Source organism: Bombus vosnesenskii, unplaced genomic scaffold, assembly GCF_011952255.1.
Source record: "Bombus vosnesenskii isolate JDL3184/JDL3185 unplaced genomic scaffold, Bvos_JDL3184-5_v1.1 scf7180000013368, whole genome shotgun sequence".
Lineage (NCBI taxonomy): Eukaryota > Metazoa > Arthropoda > Insecta > Hymenoptera > Apidae > Bombus > Bombus vosnesenskii.
Genome location: NW_022883001.1, coordinates 2042 through 22832, shown reverse-complemented (window position 1 = coordinate 22832; position 20791 = coordinate 2042). Strand labels below are relative to the sequence as shown.

The 20791-nt window shown below is 41.4% G+C and overlaps 3 protein-coding genes across 3 annotated transcripts; 2 read left to right on the top strand and 1 right to left on the bottom strand.

The window, feature by feature from the left end:
* Positions 1 to 1235: 1235 nt before the first annotated feature.
* LOC117237288 lies at positions 1236 to 3393 on the bottom strand. The gene is made up of 2 exons (XM_033501074.1): positions 3097 to 3393; positions 1236 to 2542 (listed from the first exon to the last, which is right to left on the bottom strand). The coding sequence occupies exon 2, from the start codon at positions 2115 to 2117 to the stop codon at positions 1665 to 1667; it is 453 nt and encodes a 150-aa protein (XP_033356965.1). The 5' UTR covers positions 2118 to 2542; positions 3097 to 3393; the 3' UTR covers positions 1236 to 1664.
* A 10941-nt stretch (positions 3394 to 14334) lies between these two features.
* On the top strand, positions 14335 to 15201 carry LOC117237292. The gene has a single exon (XM_033501078.1). The coding sequence runs from the start codon at positions 14755 to 14757 to the stop codon at positions 15199 to 15201; it is 447 nt and encodes a 148-aa protein (XP_033356969.1). The 5' UTR covers positions 14335 to 14754.
* Positions 15202 to 19119: 3918 nt separating this feature from the next.
* LOC117237290 lies at positions 19120 to 20344 on the top strand. The gene has a single exon (XM_033501076.1). It carries the CDS (start codon positions 19121 to 19123, stop codon positions 20192 to 20194), a length of 1074 nt encoding a protein of 357 aa, XP_033356967.1. The 5' UTR covers position 19120; the 3' UTR covers positions 20195 to 20344.
* The last annotated feature ends 447 nt before the right edge of the window (positions 20345 to 20791 follow it).

The window sequence follows — 20791 nt, the reverse complement described above, 5'->3', positions numbered from 1 at the left end:
ATCGCTTTGAATTTTAAATTTTCTACCAAGTAGGTATTGTCTTAGTCTTTTGATTGACCATACTATTGCTAATAACTCTTTCTCGGTTGTGGAATAATTCTTTTCAGGAGGGTTCAAAGTTCGGGATATATAACAGCATGGATGTCCGTCTTGGGAGAGTATTGCTCCTAACCCTTCGTTACTTGCGTCTGTTGTTAATGTGAATGTTTTGTCAAAGTCTGGATATTGTAGTACAGGGGCTTCGCAGAGTTTTTGTTTTAGTGTGTCAAATGCAAGTTGTTGTCTATCGGTCCAATAGAATGGAGTGTCCTTTTTTGTGAGATCTGTCAATGGTTTTGCGATTTTAGAAAAATTACGTATAAATTTTCTATAATATCCAACGAGTCCTAAGAATGATTTTATGTGGGTCGCGGTCTTTGGTGTTTTAAAGTCTTTCACGGCTTGAATCTTTTTGGGATTAGGTTTTACTCCTTCCTTTGTTACTACGTGTCCTAAGTATTCTAATTCCGGTTTCAAAAATTCGCATTTGTCCGGTTGTATTTTTAATCCTAAATTTTGTAGTCTGTCTAGTATAATGGCTAGATTTCGGTTATGTTCTTGGATGGTGCTCCCGAATATTATAATGTCATCCAGGTATACGAAACAGTTATTTCCTATTAACCCCCGTAGCGCGGTATCCATCATACGTTGAAACGTCGCCGGTGCGTTTTTAAGGCCGAAGGGCATGCGATTATAGTGGAAGTGACCTTGTGGGGTTGAGAATGCAGTATATTTTTTGGAATTTTGCTCCATAGATATCTGGTGAAATCCTGTCGAGAGGTTTAGGGCCGAGAAAAATTTAGCTTTGCCTAAGTGATCGAGTATTTCGTCCGAATTTTGTAAAGGATACGCGTCTTGGTCTGTTTGCTCGTTTAATTTTCTAAAATCTATAACGATTCTCCATTTTTGTTTGCCTGATGCGTCTAATTTTTTTGGAACTACCCAAATTGGTGCGTTATATGGACTGTCCGATGGTTCTATGATTTGTTTGTCTAACATGTCGTTGATTTGAGTCTCGATTTCCTTTTTATGACATTCGGGCGGTCTATAAGATTTGATGTTTATAGGTTTGTCTGTCTTGAGTGTGATTGTATGTTCTGTCAAGTTGGTACATGGTAATGAGTCTGTTTCCATATTAAAAACGTCTAAGTAATTGATGAGGATTTTCTCAAGGGGTTCTCGAAGTTCTGGATCAATATGTTTGGTACGTATTATTTGTGCGAATTTATTAATTTGGCTTAGTTTATCGGGTTTCTCTATTTCGTTTGTAATGTGACAAATTTGCTTACCAGTGTTGATGAAACATACTGTTGTGGGCTTTCCTTCGATGTATTGGGCTGAGATTAGAGTTTCGCCTGGTTTTATCTTGCTATCGGTTTCCTGGAATGGTAATATAATTTCGTCTAAGGTTAGTTTATTGTTAGTGACGCTGTATTGATACTTTGTAAGGAATGGGAGTCCGATTATTCCATCTTCGATTAGGGGAAAGTTGTTAGGGACTACGTAGAATTGATGATTTTTCTTGAGCATGGTTAAATTGCAAATTTTGTTAGTGGTATGTTTGTCACTTCCCATTAGGAAGGTTTTTGGGTTAGAAGTTTGGACGTTTAGTGAGGCTTTTTCTTTTATAAGGTTGATTCCTGCTCCGGTATCGATGAGGAATCTGGCTCTTCCTCCGTCTCTTCGTTGCAGTACGATTGATAGTAATCTTCCGGTGGTGGTGCAGTTAACTCGAGGTAAGCTTCCTCTGGGTTCTCCGTTGTTTGATTTACTCGAGGTGGAATCTTTCCTTGGCTGGCGAATGGAAAATTTCGAGAGTAGCATTTTTCGGCTGTATGTCTAATTCGTAAACACTTTGGACACTTCGGTTTCATGCGGTCGTCTAATGGTCGGCTAGGTAGCTGAGCAGAAGTTTGTGGCTGTGAATCGGTAGTAGTTCGCTTGGATACTAATGTAGTGTTGTGAGATTGATTCTTTGGGCGGTTGGCGACACGATTTGCTTCTCGTAACCATTGTTCTCTATCAGCTGCTAGTTGTTGGGCAAGGTTCAGGTTCTTTGGATCGCTAGATACCACCATCTGTCCTATCTCGTATCGTAAGTTGAGCAAATATGTTTTAAGTGCTTCGCGTTCTTCAATATCTATAGCTACGCGTCGTTCTGTTGGTGTGCGGTTTTCGTTTTGGACTGCATAATTTAATTCGTTTAGCTGTTGTCGGAATCTGGAGTTAGAAGATTGTACACTTTCTGCTGCCCCTTGTTTTAAATTCTTTAATTTGTCCCTACAGTTGCTAATAGTTGTTGGTGTTAATACGTGTTGTCTTAAGCATGAATATAAGTCTTCGAACGAGTTGATTTTTAGATATCGTATGTTTCATTTCGCGTTGTCGGTAATCCTTTCGATCAGTATGAGATCTAATAATAGCTCTCTGTCACTTGCCTTGCACCTAGCTCTTGCTTTGCGGACCGATAAGATGAAATCTTCAACGCCTACGTCATCTCGACCTTTTTTTTTTTTTTTTTTTTTTACGTGGAGAAATCCTCATGGACACCCGCTAGGCGGGTAGTGTCGGACTCTTACCGACTAAAACTCCACGGTGGCCTGTCCTGACGCCTGAGTCGAGATGCACCCGGGATCTCTTCCGAATTACTACCGGTCACCCCCGGGCGTCTATCTCCCCTTCTCATCGAAGGGAGGCATCCTGCTCTTCTTGGACCGCCAGGGGGGACCACACCCCCTAGCGCCTCGCTCCTGGTGCGTCCTTCTGGGGGACCCCGTCCCCTGACGCCTCCTCCTGGTTTCCATGTACTCCTGCGGTGGTGGGATGGCGCCACCGGTTTTCCCCAGGGTGGACCAGTGCCCCGGGGCTTCTGCCTGCCTCGTACTCCTTGGAGAATCCCAGAAAAATGGCTCTGGTGGGCCTCCTTCCTCTTCATCAGCGCCCGCCAAACGTTCACCCATCCTTGTCCGTGCCGCGGCGACCGTTGCTTAACCCATGTGGCCGGTGGGAAGTCAGCGTTTCCACCGCGGCTAGCGGGCGCTGACACGTCATCTCGACCTGGTAGTGTCTCGACAGTTCGTATGGCCTTATCTGCCTCGAGCCCTCGATCTTCGTTGTAGTTGTTTATTGGTTTAATCGCGGCGCGGCTAGATGCGGCTCATGGTCTTTGTGACGTGTTCGGTCCGTCAGTTTCGTCATCCGTTACGTTATCAGCAGCGGTTTCTAAATGGGTGTTTATTTGCGACTGGTCAGTCTCGGTGTCGTATTTTATTTCCATGGTTTTTGCAAGATCGCGTATTTCTTTAGAGCGATTTCTATCGCTAGTTTCCGCGAATTCCTTTATGTTTTTAACGTTTTGATCGGTGCTATTTCTAAAGCTTCTAAACTCGTGAGTTAGGCTTTCAAATTGTTCAATCAGGGTAGCGATTAGTTCGTTTTGTTTAGCGGTACTCTTGTCAGTTGGGTTCATGCTGAGAAATAGGACACTTTCGGCGGAAGAAGAGGCACTATCTTCAGAACGTATTTCAGGTTTACGGTTTCGACAATGTACGAAAGCCAGCTTACCGAGATTCTTTGCAGATCCTTCTTTTGATCAAGGAGGTGACCGTGGTCCTTCGCCGTAGAATCCGTAGAGTTCCCGTTGAAGTTTCCTCTTGATGCGATGAATGGATCCTGGCGGGATCGCCAATTTTGTCACGTCGATTCGGGGTAATTTCACGTTCCGCACGCAAGGTGAGAGATTCGTACTTCAATTTTGATTGTTATTAGAAAATTTATTAAACACTGACAGAGTAACGATACAGAATGGTAAAACAGCACAGAAAAGAATGTCGAGTACTGACTTGAGAGGTATTTTTTTATATCAAGGACTTGGTTCCTGTGGAGGGGTTATCGCTGGATGCCGGTCACATAGGGTTTCTATTACTGCTTAGTTACTATTTTGCTGGCTAAGGTATGTGAGATATAATTATCCTTTCGCTACGTTCTCACGACCACCGTGACAATATCACCCGATTTTCTTTAATAAGGTTGATCCCGGCTCCTGTGTCGACTAAGTGCGTTATTGATCCGTCATTCCTCTTGAACCGTACAGTAAGCAATCTTCCTGTGGTCGTGTTGACCCTTGGTATTCCTCGAGGTTCATACTCTCTTCGTCCGTCATTATAGGATAATTTCTCGGAGGCGGTAAGTTTCTTCGGTTGGCTGATGGAAAATTTCGCTGTTGGGTACAAGCGTTGGCTAAATGTCCCACTTGACTACATTTGAAACATTTGGGCGGTGATCGTTCCATCATCGCTTTTCTTTCCGTGAGTGGATTCATTGGTTTCGGCCGTGTGGTGTTCTCAAGCGTGATATTTCTTCTTGCGTTAAGGTGTACCTTGGAATTGGGCGTCGGCTCTCGCAATTGGTCGATTCATTATTCTTCCTCTTGCTATGTTTTTGTTGCGTTCGATTTCCCCTATAAGTAACTCTGCCTCGAAGGCTGCATCCTGTGCTTGTTGGAGATTCTTTGGTCCTTTAGATGATGTGCGTGTTTCTATTTCGGGTTTCAAATTTACGGTGAAAATCTTGGTGGCTCGTTCGTTTTCAAGACCTATAGCGACTGCACGACGTATCGGATCGCGAATTTCGTGTTGGAGTGCGTATAGTAGTTCGTTGAGGTTGTGTCGGAACCTCTTCACATAACTGTGTACCGATTCGTTGAAGTTTTGTCGTGTACGTTGCAGTTTATCGCGGGCTCCGTTGGATGTGATACTCACGGATACAAATTTTCTGAGGCTATCGAACAGGTCTTCATAGCTTTCGATTACAGAGTGACGGATTCTCGGTTTCTCGACATTCGGCTCGAGCTTCTTTTACCCGCTTAATAAACCCTTCTACTCCTATATCATCTTGTCCATTGAGCATAGGGATGAAGTCTAAGCAGGTTTTTGCACTGTACGTAGGATTGTCGTAATCTATAGTTTCTTCTTCACTGTCTATATGGTCCGTTTCGTTTTTCGTCTCGGTCTTTTTAGGAACATGTGGTTGATTTTTCCGAATAGTGCTGGCACTAGCGTCTTCGGTTATAATAGAGTTGAATTCAGATGTAGCGATTGACTGAATTCCTAATCGTAGTTCAGCGTAATTCCTACCTAAGAGTTCGATTTCTCTAACGCGTTGTTGACTTTCGTCTTGTATTAATTTATACAAATTATTAAAAGCTAGTTCGTTTCTTTCGTTCTGCTTCTGCATAGAGTCTAGTATGGCCCGAATATTTGGATCCATACCAGTAGCCATGGGGCTAACAGAAGATGTGTCTTCTGATTTTTTGCTCATAGTGGTTATTGTACTGTTGTTGGAGTCTGTACTAGCGAAGCTATTGCGACGAGTACGATAATATTTAAAAGAATCCAGTTCTTTACCTGAATATTCTTCTTTTCGTGACCAGTTTCAGTTTTGGTGATGACCGTAGTCCGCTTTCCGTAGAAGTCGTTTTCACGCAAAGTGAGCTGATCTGCAGAGGTCCGCTGATCCCTCAATCTTCAATGATGCACGTATGCCGAAATGCGTAATTTCGTTTTCTTGAAGTTGATGGATCCTGGCAGGATCGCCAAAATGTCACGTAAAATGGATACTTGGGTTGCGAGAGAAAAGAAAGCTGAGTCGTAGGCCAACTATTAATTCTCTTTTATCGAACTTTATTATGACTTTGGCACTTACAGTAGAATAACGTTGAACAGAGAAAAGGGTGTTGTACAAGAACAGCAACTAGAACGAGAACTCCCCGGGCTGGGTGAAGTCTCGGCTTATATACACCCTGGCTTGGGGATGTTGGGGGGTTTGGTGTGGATTCCAAGGAGTCCGAAAGTCGGGGTTGGGGCCTTATCTCTGATGGGGACTAAGATGCGTCGCGGCGTTGGCGTCCGACAGTCGGGAGTCGATGTCTCTTCTCTGAGAGGTAATTGGTGTCACTGTATCTTGGTGATTTTTCTGTAAGCTTCTGGGTTCCTCGGCAGTATTTTTACTTTATTGTTATTTATCTTTAGGTTATAGTCCTTCTTGGAGATATCTCTCTCTAAGGACTTGATCATTGTCTCTATGTCGATGACGTCGTCCACAAATATTGGTGGGGGAGGGGGGATTCTCTTTGATTGTTGGTTTGGCGGCGGGTCTGCGATTTCCATGGCGTCGTTAGTGGATTGCAGTACGGCGAACCTGTTGCGGGTGTTTATTCGTATCGTTGATTGTTCGTTCCGGGTGTCGATTGTGTATGGTTTTGCTGTTTCTATTTTCCGTTTCTTGGTAATATTAGCGTCGTTGGTGCGGGGAGTTCTGCTACACTTCTGCCACGGAGGAGGTAGCGCGGGGTAGTTGCGAATTTGCTCAGGAGAGCCTGGTCGTGATTCCTGGGCCATCATCGAGCTAGTTAATTCGAGTTGAATAACTAGTCGAGAGGCTATGAGGCTATGATTCGGGTAAAGGTTAGGTGCGTAGGAATTTTTCTCTAGAAAGATCTAGAAAACACTTGGCTATGTTCACTTTCGACGGATGGGCGTCACGTGTTGTTTTACGAACTTCACAGAGCATTAGACACACGTCTGCACGCTTCGGCACTCAACAGCGAACTCTCAACAGGGAACTGAAGTTGTAACATGACTGTGATTTGTTGCGTTTGCTGTCTGAGGACTGCGTTTTGTTCGCTTATCATTTTTGTTAGCATTTCGGTGTTTTTGATGGATTGCTTTAGTAGTTCTTTGATTTCTGTAGCGTCATTGATGTTGTTGTTCTGGTTTTGGTTGTCTAAGGGTGTTGATTGTTTGGTTACTTGCGTGTAGCTTCGGCTACCAAAGGTGTGGGTATTATTGTGGTTGATATTCATTACATGCTGTACATTTGTTGATGTCTGAGTTTCTGCGCTGTCCTGTTGTGACAGTTATTGTGACCGTACCTTTGGCACCATTTACATTGCACTATCTCTTTCTTTATTAAAGGAGGTTCGATTTTCACTACCGAGTTCATTAGTCCAGTTATGTTATAGATTTGTTCGTTATTTGGTTTTTGTTTTAAATCGATGAAGAATAGGGATAGCGGGTTTTTTGAAATTCTATGTCTAATGTTGCTTATGTTTGTTACTTCGTGGCCAAGGTTTAGGAGTTTTCCGAATTTCAATTCATCTAAATTTGCTGAGTGGTGGATGTTGCGTAGAACCACTCGGAAAGGTCTTTCTTGTTTAAGCTGGTATGTGTGGAAGTTGGCATTCATGGTCTTTAGTAGTTTTGTGAGCCTTCTATATGAGACTGGGTTAGTCGGCAGAATTTTGACTTGGTTATTATTTATTTTTAGTTTATATTCCTCTTTGTTGATGTCTTTCTCAATGGACTTTACCATTGTTTGTATATCGATGATATCATTAACAAATATAGATGGGAGAGGGGAATTTTTTTTGCGTTCTTCCCTGTTTTACTACGTCCACGAACTTTAGGTCGCGACGTATTTACGGCTTATTTTGGCGATGCGTTCGATTTTTGGTTTTTTCGCATTGTTTATCTTCTCGTTGAGCTTTTTGCGCAGCTCTACTAGCTTGGGGCATCCCTCGTATGACGCGGGGTGTTCGTAATTTTTCCAGTCAACGCAAAATATTTTGCCTTTGGTTGCTTCGTTGGTGCGGCGTTGATTGCTTCGATGGCGAGAAGGGTGTGTGTCTTCCCGTTTTGCCTCGTAGTACCTCATTCTTTTTTTTATTAATTCCACAATTGCATTTGGCGTTGTGGCCTCTTTTGTTGGTCCAGTTTGTGGTTGCCTTTTCTTCTTGCGTGTAGTGCTTTTCTTCGTCTGTGCTTTCCTGTTTATCCTTGTTGAGATATGTGTAATTTTCTGTTCTGGACTGAGTGAAGTGCGTAGTAGAAATACTTGTCGGAGATAAGAGGACACCGGTGTCTTCCCTCTGAAACCTCGGGAAAATCCATAAAAACATTGTAATTAAAATCTACAGTTGTAACTAAACGATTTGCCGTCATTCTAACTAATTATATTTGTTTGAGACTTGTGACAATGAGCTTGGGCTCAAGGCGACAATTAGTCGCCGAACGTGGCCGCGGTCAACGGGACTCTCCATCTAACAAAGGCATTGAGTAATCCTATAGCTCTCCTTAAAAGAAAGATTTGTAGCGGCACGTGGCAGTAAACATTCCAACGGTTTCTGTCCCGTAGCTTGCCACACGCAGATCCTATTCTCCGGGCAGGATGTTTACCAGATGTCGACGCGTCTCCACAGTACGTGATCGGCTAGCCCGAGGACCGTCATAAACACTAATATCTAGTTACCTAAAATCCTTCAACAGATACACAGTCTTTGTCCCAGTTACGGGAAGACAGGAGAGACCTATTTTTCCACGAACGACGTCTCCCACTAGCAACCCTCCCTCAAGGGCAGCTAGCATCCTTTTCTAACTACCGATATGGAGATTGGCCAATTAGCAGCAACGTCAATTTCCCTTACTTTCCGAACGTAGGATGTCCCCGACGAATCCGATGATCTCGTGTCCTTAGACACACCCCGTCATAGTTTTCCTCTGGGGTATCACCGGGACGGAAAGTCATTCTCTCTTGCGGTCTCATCGACAAAAAAAAAGGATTAACTCCTTACGGTCAGCGAATACTAACACAGAATCCGACTTAGATTTTTGCGAGTGCGTACGACTACCGTCCCGTTGTCCGCGGATTCGTTATTGAACCTAGGATCATTGTCATTAGTCTCTCGAGTATCTGATCACCACGGTTACTTGTGCGGTTCTATGGTAATCGTATTTGCACTAGCCAATGTCTTCTCTATTGCATAACGACGACGTGTAATCCAAACGAAGATTCGCTTTACGCCCCTAACCGTAATTCTAATGCAAACCCGACATACTTATATGTATATATCAGTGTGTGGAAGTATGTGTGTGTGCGCAGCGTCTCGAAACAAAGGAATGTAAACAGTCAGTCGGTTAAGAGTCGTCGATGAAGAGTCGGGTGTAGAAGGTGCTGAGACGCGTGCAAGTGTATATCGATAAATATATAAAGAATCGTCTATGTAATAAATATATCATTATTTAGTAATAACTGTCAATATAAATTTAATGTTCCTATAACATTATTTCGGCTTCAAAGATCCACAATTCTCAACAATCCTCTAACTCTTTAGCTCTGGTCACCAGATTTGAGTGATTTTCCTGTTTTTTTTTTTTTTTGTTTTTTGTTTTTTTTACAGTTGATCGTGAACCTTCGAACAGGACGAACCTCTGAGCCCAAAAGGGATACTAGGCTTTGGTCCTGACAGTGAGCGCGTCAATCTATACAGTTATTCAATGATAGAAAAGAAACAAAAAAAAAACAAAAAACAAAAAAGTGGAAAAGTGACAAAAATTGAAAAATAGTGCATGTACCATCATCACTATAAATAAAAAAATCCTCCGCCATACCTGATAAATAGGAACAAAAGAACATATAATACCCAAGAAAGCATAAACCAAGAAGAACACATCACACAAGATGCAACCGACCGTCGGAAAAAAGAAAACATGAAACAGACCAGAAGCTCTCCACCGTCGGCAATTCCAACAAAAAACAGATTCGAAGTCGTACAATCACAAGAATCCAATTTATCTCAACGAAAGCATCAACAATGCAAAATACGATCTTGGAAAACATAAAGAAAAAGAACGAGGAATTACGACACAAAGCAAGCAGGCACAAAGCAAGACACCCCGCGTCATACGAGGGATGCCCCAAGCTAGTAGAGCTGCGCAAAAAGCTCAACGAGAAGATAAACAATGCGAAAAAACCAAAAATCGAACGCATCGCCAAAATAAGCCGTAAATACGTCGCGACCTAAAGTTCGTGGACGTAGTAAAACGCTCCCACCTATATTTGTTAATGATGTCATCGATATACAAACAATGGTAAAGTCCATTGAGAAAGACATCAACAAAGAGGAATATAAACTAAAAATAAATAATAACCAAGTCAAAATTCTGCCGACTAACCCAGTCTCATATAGAAGGCTCACAAAACTACTAAAGACCATGAATGCCAACTTCCACACATACCAGCTTAAACAAGAAAGACCTTTCCGAGTGGTTCTACGCAACATCCACCACTCAGCAAACTTAGATGAATTGAAATTCGGAAAACTCCTAAACCTTGGCCACGAAGTAACAAACATAAGCAACATTAGACATAGAATTTCAAAAAACCCGCTATCCCTATTCTTCATCGATTTAAAACAAAAACCAAATAACGAACAAATCTATAACATAACTGGACTAATGAACTCGGTAGTGAAAATCGAACCTCCTTTAATAAAGAAAGAGATAGTGCAATGTAAATGGTGCCAAAGCTACGGTCACAATAACTGTCACAACAGGACAGCGCAGAAACTCAGACATCAACAAATATACAGCATGTAATGAATATCAACCACAATAATACCCACACCTTTGGTAGCCGAAGCTACACGCAAGTAACCAAACAATCAACACCCTTAGACAACCAAAACCAGAACAACAACATCAATGACGCTACAGAAATCAAAGAACTACTAAAGCAATCCATCAAAAACACCGAAATGCTAACAAAAATGATAAGCGAACAAAACGCAGTCCTCAGACAGCAAACGCAACAAATCACAGTCATGTTACAACTTCAGTTCCCTGTTGAGAGTTCGCTGTTGAGTGCCGAAGCGTGCAGACGTGTGTCTAATGCTCTGTGAAGTTCGTAAAACAACACGTGACGCCCATCCGTCGAAAGTGAACATAGCCAAGTGTTTTCTATCTTTCTAGAGAAAAATTCCTACGCACCTAACCTTTACCCGAATCATAGCCTCATAGCCTCTCGACTAGTTATTCAACTCGAATTAACTAGCTCGATGATGGCCCAGGAATCACGACCAGGCTCTCCTGAGCAAATTCGCAACTACCCCGCGCTACCTCCTCCGTGGCAGAAGTGTAGCAGAACTCTCTGCACCAACGACGTTAATATTACCAAGAAACGGAAAATAGAAACAGCAAAACCATACACAATCGACACCCGGAACGAACAATCAACGATACAAATAAACACCCGCAACAGGTTCACCGTACTGCAATCCACTAACGACGCCATGGAAATCGCAGACCCGCCGCCAAACCAACAATCACAGAGAATCCCCCCTCCCCCACCAATATTTGTGGACGACGTCATCGACATAGAGACAATGATCAAGTCCTTAGAGAGAGATATCTCCAAGAAGGACTATAACCTAAAGATAAATAACAATAAAGTAAAAATACTGCCGAGGAACCCAGAAGCTTACAGAAAAATCACCAAGATACTGTGACACCAATTACCTCTCAGAGAAGAGACATCGACTCCCGACTGTCGGACGCCAACGCCGCGACGCATCTTAGTCCCCATCAGAGATAAGGCCCCAACCCCGACTTTCGGACTCCTTGGAATCCACACCAAACCCCCCAACATCCCCAAGCCAGGGTGTATATAAGCCGAGACTTCACCCAGCCCGGGGAGTTCTCGTTCTAGTTGCTGTTCTTGTACAACACCCTTTTCTCTGTTCAACGTTATTCTACTGTAAGTGCCAAAGTCATAATAAAGTTCGATAAAAGAGAATTAATAGTTGGCCTACGACTCAGCTTTCTTTTCTCTCGCAACCCAAGTATCCATTTTACGTGACATTTTGGCGATCCTGCCAGGATCCATCAACTTCAAGAAAACGAAATTACGCATTTCGGCATACGTGCATCATTGAAGATTGAGGGATCAGCGGACCTCTGCAGATCAGCTCACTTTGCGTGAAAACGACTTCTACGGAAAGCGGACTACGGTCATCACCAAAACTGAAACTGGTCACGAAAAGAAGAATATTCAGGTAAAGAACTGGATTCTTTTAAATATTATCGTACTCGTCGCAATAGCTTCGCTAGTACAGACTCCAACAACAGTACAATAACCACTATGAGCAAAAAATCAGAAGACACATCTTCTGTTAGCCCTATGGCTACTGGTATGGATCCAAATATTCGGGCCATACTAGACTCTATGCAGAAACAGAACGAAAGAAACGAACTAGCTTTTAATAATTTGCATAAATTAATACAAGACGAAAGTCAACAACGCGTTAGAGAAATCGAACTCTTAGGTAGGAATTACGCTGAACTACGATTAGGAATTCAGTCAATCGCTACATCTGAATTCAACTCTATTATAACCGAAGACGCTAGTGCCAGCACTATTCGGAAAAATCAACCACATGTTCCTAAAAAGACCGAGACGAAAAACGAAACGGACCATATAGACAGTGAAGAAGAAACTATAGATTACGACAATCCTACGTACAGTGCAAAAACCTGCTTAGACTTCATCCCTATGCTCAATGGACAAGATGATATAGGAGTAGAAGGGTTTATTAAGCGGGTAAAAGAAGCTCGAGCCGAATGTCGAGAAAGACGCACGCTATTACGCCTCATTTTAACACAAAGAATCATCGGAGAAGCAGAACGTAGAGTATCCGCCACTCTGTAATCGAAAGCTATGAAGACCTGTTCGATAGCCTCAGAAAATTTGTATCCGTGAGTATCACATCCAACGGAGCCCGCGATAAACTGCAACGTACACGACAAAACTTCAACGAATCGGTACACAGTTATGTGAAGAGGTTCCGACACAACCTCAACGAACTACTATACGCACTCCAACACGAAATTCGCGATCCGATACGTCGTGCAGTCGTTATAGATCTTGAAAACGAACGAGCCACCAAGATTTTCATCGTAAATTTGAAACCTGAAATAGAAACACGCACATCATCTAAAGGACCAAAGAATCTCCAACAAGCACAGGATGCAGCCTTCGAGGCAGAGTTACTTATAGGGGAAATCGAACGCAACAAAAACATAGCAAGAGGAAGAATAATGAATGGACCAATTGCGAGAGCCGACGCCCAATTCCAAGGTACACCTTAACGCAAGAAGAAATATCACGCTTGAGAACACCACACGGCCGAAACCAATGAATCCACTCACGGAAAGAAAAGCGATGATGGAACGATCACCGCCCAAATGTTTCAAATGTAGTCAAGTGGGACATTTAGCCAACGCTTGTACCCAACAGCGAAATTTTCCATCAGCCAACCGAAGAAACTTACCGCCTCCGAGAAATTATCCTATAATGACGGACGAAGAGAGTATGAACCTCGAGGAATACCAAGGGTCAACACGACCACAGGAAGATTGCTTACTGTACGGTTCAAGAGGAATGACGGATCAATAACGCACTTAGTCGACACAGGAGCCGGGATCAACCTTATTAAAGAAAATCGGGTGATATTGTCACGGTAGTCGTGAGAACGCAGTGAAGGGATAATTATATCTCACATACCTTAGCCAGCAAAATAGTAACTAAGCAGTAATAGAAACCCTATGTGACTGGCATCCAGCGATAAACCCTCCACAGGAACCAAGTCCTTGATATAAAAAAATACCTCTCAAGTCAGTACTCGACATTCTTTTCTGTGCTGTTTTACCATTCTGTATCGTTACTCTGTCAGTGTTTAATAAATTTTCTAATAACAATCAAAATTGAAGTACGAATCTCTCACCTTGCGTGCGGAACGTGAAATTACCCCGAATCGACGTGACAAAATTGGCGATCCCGCCAGGATCCATTCATCGCATCAAGAGGAAACTTCAACGGGAACTCTACGGATTCTACGGCGAAGGACCACGGTCACCTCCTTGATCAAAAGAAGGATCTGCAAAGAATCTCGGTAAGCTGGCTTTCGTACATTGTCGAAACCGTAAACCTGAAATACGTTCTGAAGATAGTGCCTCTTCTTCCGCCGAAAGTGTCCTATTTCTCAGCATGAACCCAACTGACAAGAGTACCGCTAAACAAAACGAACTAATCGCTACCCTGATTGAACAATTTGAAAGCCTAACTCACGAGTTTAGAAGCTTTAGAAATAGCACCGATCAAAACGTTAAAAACATAAAGGAATTCGCGGAAACTAGCGATAGAAATCGCTCTAAAGAAATACGCGATCTTGCAAAAACCATGGAAATAAAATACGACACCGAGACTGACCAGTCGCAAATAAACACCCATTTAGAAACCGCTGCTGATAACGTAACGGATGACGAAACTGACGGACCGAACACGTCACAAAGACCATGAGCCGCATCTAGCCGCGCCGCGATTAAACCAATAAACAACTACAACGAAGATCGAGGGCTCGAGGCAGATAAGGCCATACGAACTGTCGAGACACAACCAGGTCGAGATGACGTAGGCGTTGAAGATTTCATCTTATCGGTCCGCAAAGCAAGAGCTAGGTGCAAGGCAAGTGACAGAGAGCTATTATTAGATCTCATACTGATCGAAAGGATTACCGACAACGCGAAATGAAACATACGATATCTAAAAATCAACTCGTTCGAAGACTTATATTCATGCTTAAGACAACACGTATTAACACCAACAACTATTAGCAACTGTAGGGACAAATTAAAGAATTTAAAACAAGGGGCAGCAGAAAGTGTACAATCTTCTAACTCCAGATTCCGACAACAGCTAAACGAATTAAATTATGCAGTCCAAAACGAAAACCGCACACCAACAGAACGACGCGTAGCTATAGATATTGAAGAACGCGAAGCACTTAAAACATATTTGCTCAACTTACGATACGAGATAGGACAGATGGTGGTATCTAGCGATCCAAAGAGCCTGAATCTTGCCCAACAACTAGCAGCTGATAGAGAACAATGGTTACGAGAAGCAAATCGTGTCGCCAACCGCCCAAAGAATCAATCTCACAACACTAAATTAGTATCCAAGCGAACTACTACCGATTCACAGCCACAAACTTTTGCTCAGCTACCTAGCCGACCATTAGACGACCGCATGAAACCGAAGTGTCCAAAGTGTTTACGAATGGGACACACAGCCGAAAACTGCTACTCTCGAAATTTTCCATTCGCCAGCCAAGGAAAGATTCCACCTCGAGTAAACCAAACAACGGAGAACCCAGAGGAAGCTTACCTCGAGTTAACTGCACCGGAAGATTACTATCAATCGTACTGCAACGAAGAGACGGAGGAAGAGCCAGATTCCTCATCGATACCGGAGCAGGAATCAACCTTATAAAAGAAAAAGCCTCACTAAACGTCCAAACTTCTAACCCAAAAACCTTCCTAATGGGAAGTGACAAACATACCACTAACAAAATTTGCAATTTAACCATGCTCAAGAAAAATCATCAATTCTACGTAGTCCCTAACAACTTTCCCCTAATCGAAGATGGAATAATCGGACTCCCATTCCTTACAAAGTATCAATACAGCATCATTAACAATAAACTAACCTTAGACGAAATTATATTACCATTCCAGGAAACCGATAGCAAGATAAGACCAGGCGAAACTCTAATCTCAGCCCAATACATCGAAGGAAAGCCCACAACAGTATGTTTCATCAACACTGGTAAGCAAATCTGTCACATTACAAACGAAATAGAGAAACCCGATAAACTAAGCCAAATTAATAAATTCGCACAAATAATACGTACCAAACATATTGATCCAGAACTTCGAGAACCCCTTGAGAAAATCCTCATCAATTACTTAGACGTTTTTAATATGGAAACAGACTCATTACCATGTACCAACTTGACAAAACATACAATCACACTCAAGACAGACAAACCTATAAACATCAAATCTTATAGACCGCCCGAATGTCATAAAAAGGAAATCGAGACTCAAATCAACGACATGTTAGACAAACAAATCATAGAACCATCGGACAGTCCATATAACGCACCAATTTGGGTAGTTCCAAAAAAATTAGACGCATCAGGCAAACAAAAATGGAGAATCGTTATAGATTTTAGAAAATTAAACGAGCAAACAGACCAAGACGCGTATCCTTTACAAAATTCGGACGAAATACTCGATCACTTAGGCAAAGCTAAATTTTTCTCGGCCCTAAACCTCTCGACAGGATTTCACCAGATATCTATGGAGCAAAATTCCAAAAAATATACTGCATTCTCAACCCCACAAGGTCACTTCCACTATAATCGCATGCCCTTCGGCCTTAAAAACGCACCGGCGACGTTTCAACCTATGATGGATACCGCGCTACGGGGGTTAATAGGAAATAACTGTTTCGTATACCTGGATGACATTATAATATTCGGGAGCACCATCCAAGAACATAACCGAAATCTAGCCATTATACTAGACAGACTACAAAATTTAGGATTAAAAATACAACCGGACAAATGCGAATTTTTGAAACCAGAATTGGAATACTTAGGACACGTAGTAACAAAGGAAGGAGTAAAACCTAATCCCAAAAAGATTCAAGCCGTGAAAGACTTTAAAACACCAAAGACCGCGACCCACATAAAATCATTCTTAGGACTCGTTGGATACTATAGAAAATTTATACGTAATTTTTCTAAAATCGCAAAACCATTGACAGATCTCACAAAAAAGGACACTCCATTCCATTGGACCGATGGACAACAACTTGCATTTGACACACTAAAACAAAAACTCTGCGAAGCCCCTGTACTACAATATCCAAACTTTGACAAAACATTCACATTAACAACAGACGCAAGTAACGAAGGGTTAGGAGCAATACTCTCCCAAGACGGACATCCATGCTGTTATATATCCCGAACTTTGAACCCTCCTGAAAAGAATTATTTCACAACCGAGAAAGAGTTATTAGCAATAGTATGGTCAATCAAAAGACTAAGACAATACCTACTGGTAGAAAATTTAAAATTCAAAGCGATCATCAAGCCTTGAAATGGTTAAAGAATGTTAAAGACCCCTCATCGAGACTCATGCGATGGCGTTTGAGACTCGAGGAGTACGATTATGAAATCGAATACAAAAAAGGAAAAGAAAATGCAGATGCAGACGCTCTATCCCGATTGTATCCTATCACTAATGAAGAAATCCAACCCAATGTAGAAAACCCGGATTATTATGACGAGTATATAGACTGGAAAATCAATATCACCCCAGCTCCGATAACTCAAAAACCTAACAGACCACACTTTAAACAAATTACAAAGACCGAACTGGGAGACTTTAACGAACAGCATTGGTTGCGTCAATTAACCAAACACTTTATTAAACACCGAACCGGACGCTTACAAATAGGAATAAACGACAATAGCTTCAGCACGTTAGAAAAGGTAAATATTCAACTCATGCTGAGGTTTCTAACAACTAGATTCCCTCAAATTAAATTAATATTTGGATAAGATCCGCCAGTAGACTACGATAACGAACAAAAACAAACGATACTACGCGAAAATCATAACGAATTAGTAGGACACTTAGGTATACACCGCACCGTGAAACGAATACAAGAGCACCATCACTGGACAAACCTAGAACAAGACGTTACAGAATTCATACAAAACTGCGAAACCTGCCAACGAGAAAAGCTAAATCGTATCAGGGCCAAGGAACAACCTATGATAACTGACACACCCCTTAATCCTAATGACAAAACCGCAATGGACATATTCGGACCTCTCACCAAAACCAAACGGGGCAATCAGTTTATCCTGTCTATCCAAGATCAATTAACCAAATATCTCATCCTCATACCCTTAAAAGACCAAACAGCCAACTCAATCATTAACGAACTTTTGGATCACTATGTGTACATATTTTCCGCACCAAAAAGTATTCTGACGGACATGGGACGAAATTTCGTATGTAAATAGATGGACACATTTGAAAGGGCTTTCAAAATCCGACACATAAAAACCACTTCTTTCCATCCACAATCTAACGGATCCCTTGAACGAACGCATGCCGTAGTAAAGGACCTTATTCGAACTTGTACGACCGACCGACAGAACGACTGGGATGAAAACTTAAAATTAATATGCATGGGATATAATACTTCAGTACACGAGACGACTGGACATATCCCATTCGAATTAACATTTGGACGACAAGCTAACATGCCATCCTCAATATCAACCACTCCTAGCCTAACCAGAGAACAATTGTTTAACCTCTGGAAAAATCGACACAACGCCTATATAGCTAAAGCAAGACGAGTTACCGAATCTAACAAAAGGCGATACCAAATCAAATGCGAAAAATTATTAAAACACAGACGATATTCCGAGTAAAAGATAAAGTATGGGTACATAACGACCACAAGACTAACAAGCTAGACCACGAATGGCTAGGACCTGCAGAAATCCTCTCATCCAATCCACCCACCTATCTTATCGAATATTCCAACGGTCACACGCAAAGAATCCACGGTAACAGGCTAAAACCCTATCTTTCAGGAAGAAGACCATAATATGGATCATCATAACACTCGAGTACATTAGAAGCGATCTAGAAGTAAAACCATTAAATTACGCCAACATATTCCTGGAACACATTGACAATTGCTATCTGTACAACGAACAAATAGATATCACCCTTATAGTAGGCCTTAACGATCCAATTGACCAAGTTAATAGATTACAACGCGTAATAGATTTAATAGACCGTCAATGTAAACCACCTTGCGCTTACACACCAGAAATAAGCAGCCTAAAATTTAAGTACGGAAATCTTCAAAACCTGACTCGGCAACTCAAATTATTATTGCGTTATAAAAGCAAACACGGATTGCTCAATGTCATAGGCTCAGTATCCAAAACTTTATTCGGAACTCTCGACGAAAACGATCTAGAACTCATTAACAAGAACATCGATACATTATTTGATTCCAACAATAAAATAGAAACAATTCTTAGTAACCAAACCGCACTCATCAAACGCGTGCTAGACAATACCAAAACAAATCAACTTGAAAACTTAGCCAACGATATACACAAGATTGAAAACCACAATGAAAAAAACGAAATATTAGTCTCCCTACTAATTCAAACCGAATCTACCATATCAGAACTCCATATAAACATCGACGAAATTTTTAACACTGTTATGTTAGGGAAACAAGGAATCATAAACCCACAAGTTATAGAACCTGAACAATTCTTAAAAACACTTGACCAAACTTTATGACTAACCATATCGAACCTTCAGTTCAAAACTTTCAACTAATTCTAGATCTAAGCAAACTAAAGGTATGGATAAGAGATAACAAACTTATATATACAATAACTGTGCCGCTTTTGGAAAACAATGAATGGAAAATGACTAAAATTTACTCGATACCTTCCAAACAAAACTCTGTATTCATTGCGCCTGTAATAGAAACTGATTTGATACTAACCGACTCAGAACAATACACCTTTGTCGATAGTCACTACTTAAACAAATATTGTAAACGAACGGCAATCATCCACATTTGTAAAAGAACTCAACCGAGTCACAATAGAATCAATTCACCTGAATGCAGATCGGAATTAATTAATAATCGACAGACAGTCAAAACTTGCCCGACTGCTGTCTTCAAGCTGGAAGAATTGACGTTCGTACCTTTGCAAACGGAAAATCATTATATTATTATTCCTGCGAAAAATGTACAAATCGACGTGTTATGTAAGACACATAAAATCCTAGAGATTAGACGACCAAGCTTAATCAGCAGTAAAACCGGGTGCATAATCACATACGATCATAATATTATGAAAATAGGAGGATCACATAAAAATATCTCTTACGAAACCAAATTTAAGAATAGCATATACAGCTTCGAAGAAACAGATGTTCCAATATTAGAGAAAATATTAGAAACAGCTCCAAAAGTAACTCACAATTTTAACCAATATAAAGCCAACCTCGACACATTACAAACACAAATCAGTACCCTGCAATTTGAGCGACGCATAAATTCATTGAAGGAATATGGCATATCCACACTACAAATATTAGGAATCATAGCCCTAGGACTAGGAACAATATATGTAATGTACAAATGTAAACTTTTCGAATGTCTACGCCGATCATTTCCTAAAAATGTACGTATCAAAATACTCTGCCCTACCGCTCGCGTAAACAGGATCGATCAAACATCAACAGTACCAAGGACGGTCACCTTCCAAAATATCACCGAAGACGAAGATGAGGGGATCATTCAACTTAGAAGCCCCACCAGAGCCTTACGCTTTAGCGGAGCAAAGCGAAGCTAAGGAGGGGGGAATGTCACGGTGGTCGTGAGAACGCAGCGAAAGGATAATTATATCTCACATACCTTAGCCAGCAAAATAGTAACTAAGCAGTAATAGAAACCCTATGTGACCGGCATCCAGCGATAACCCCTCCACAGAAACCAAGTCCTTGATATAAAAAAAATACCTCTCAAGTCAGTACTCGACATTCTTTTCTGTGCTGTTTTACCATTCTGTATCGTTACTCTGTCAGTGTTTAATAAATTTTCTAATAACAATCAAAATTGAAGTACGAATCTCTCACCTTGCGTGCGGAACGTGAAATTACCCCGAATCGACGTGACACCCACCTTATGTTCACGAGTTAAATGGAACAGCTGAGCGCTACAATAGAACAATCATGAATTCTGCTAGATGCTTATTACATGATTCAAAGCTGAATATTAAATATTGGCCGGAAATAGTTAGAGCCGCGGCGTACTTAAAAAATAGAACCGTTACAAACACATATGAAAATAAAACACCATTTGAAATATTTTTAAAAAGGAAACCGAATATAAATAATTTAAGATTGTACGGAAGTAGAGTTTTCGTAAGAATAGCCGAAGTTAAAAGAAA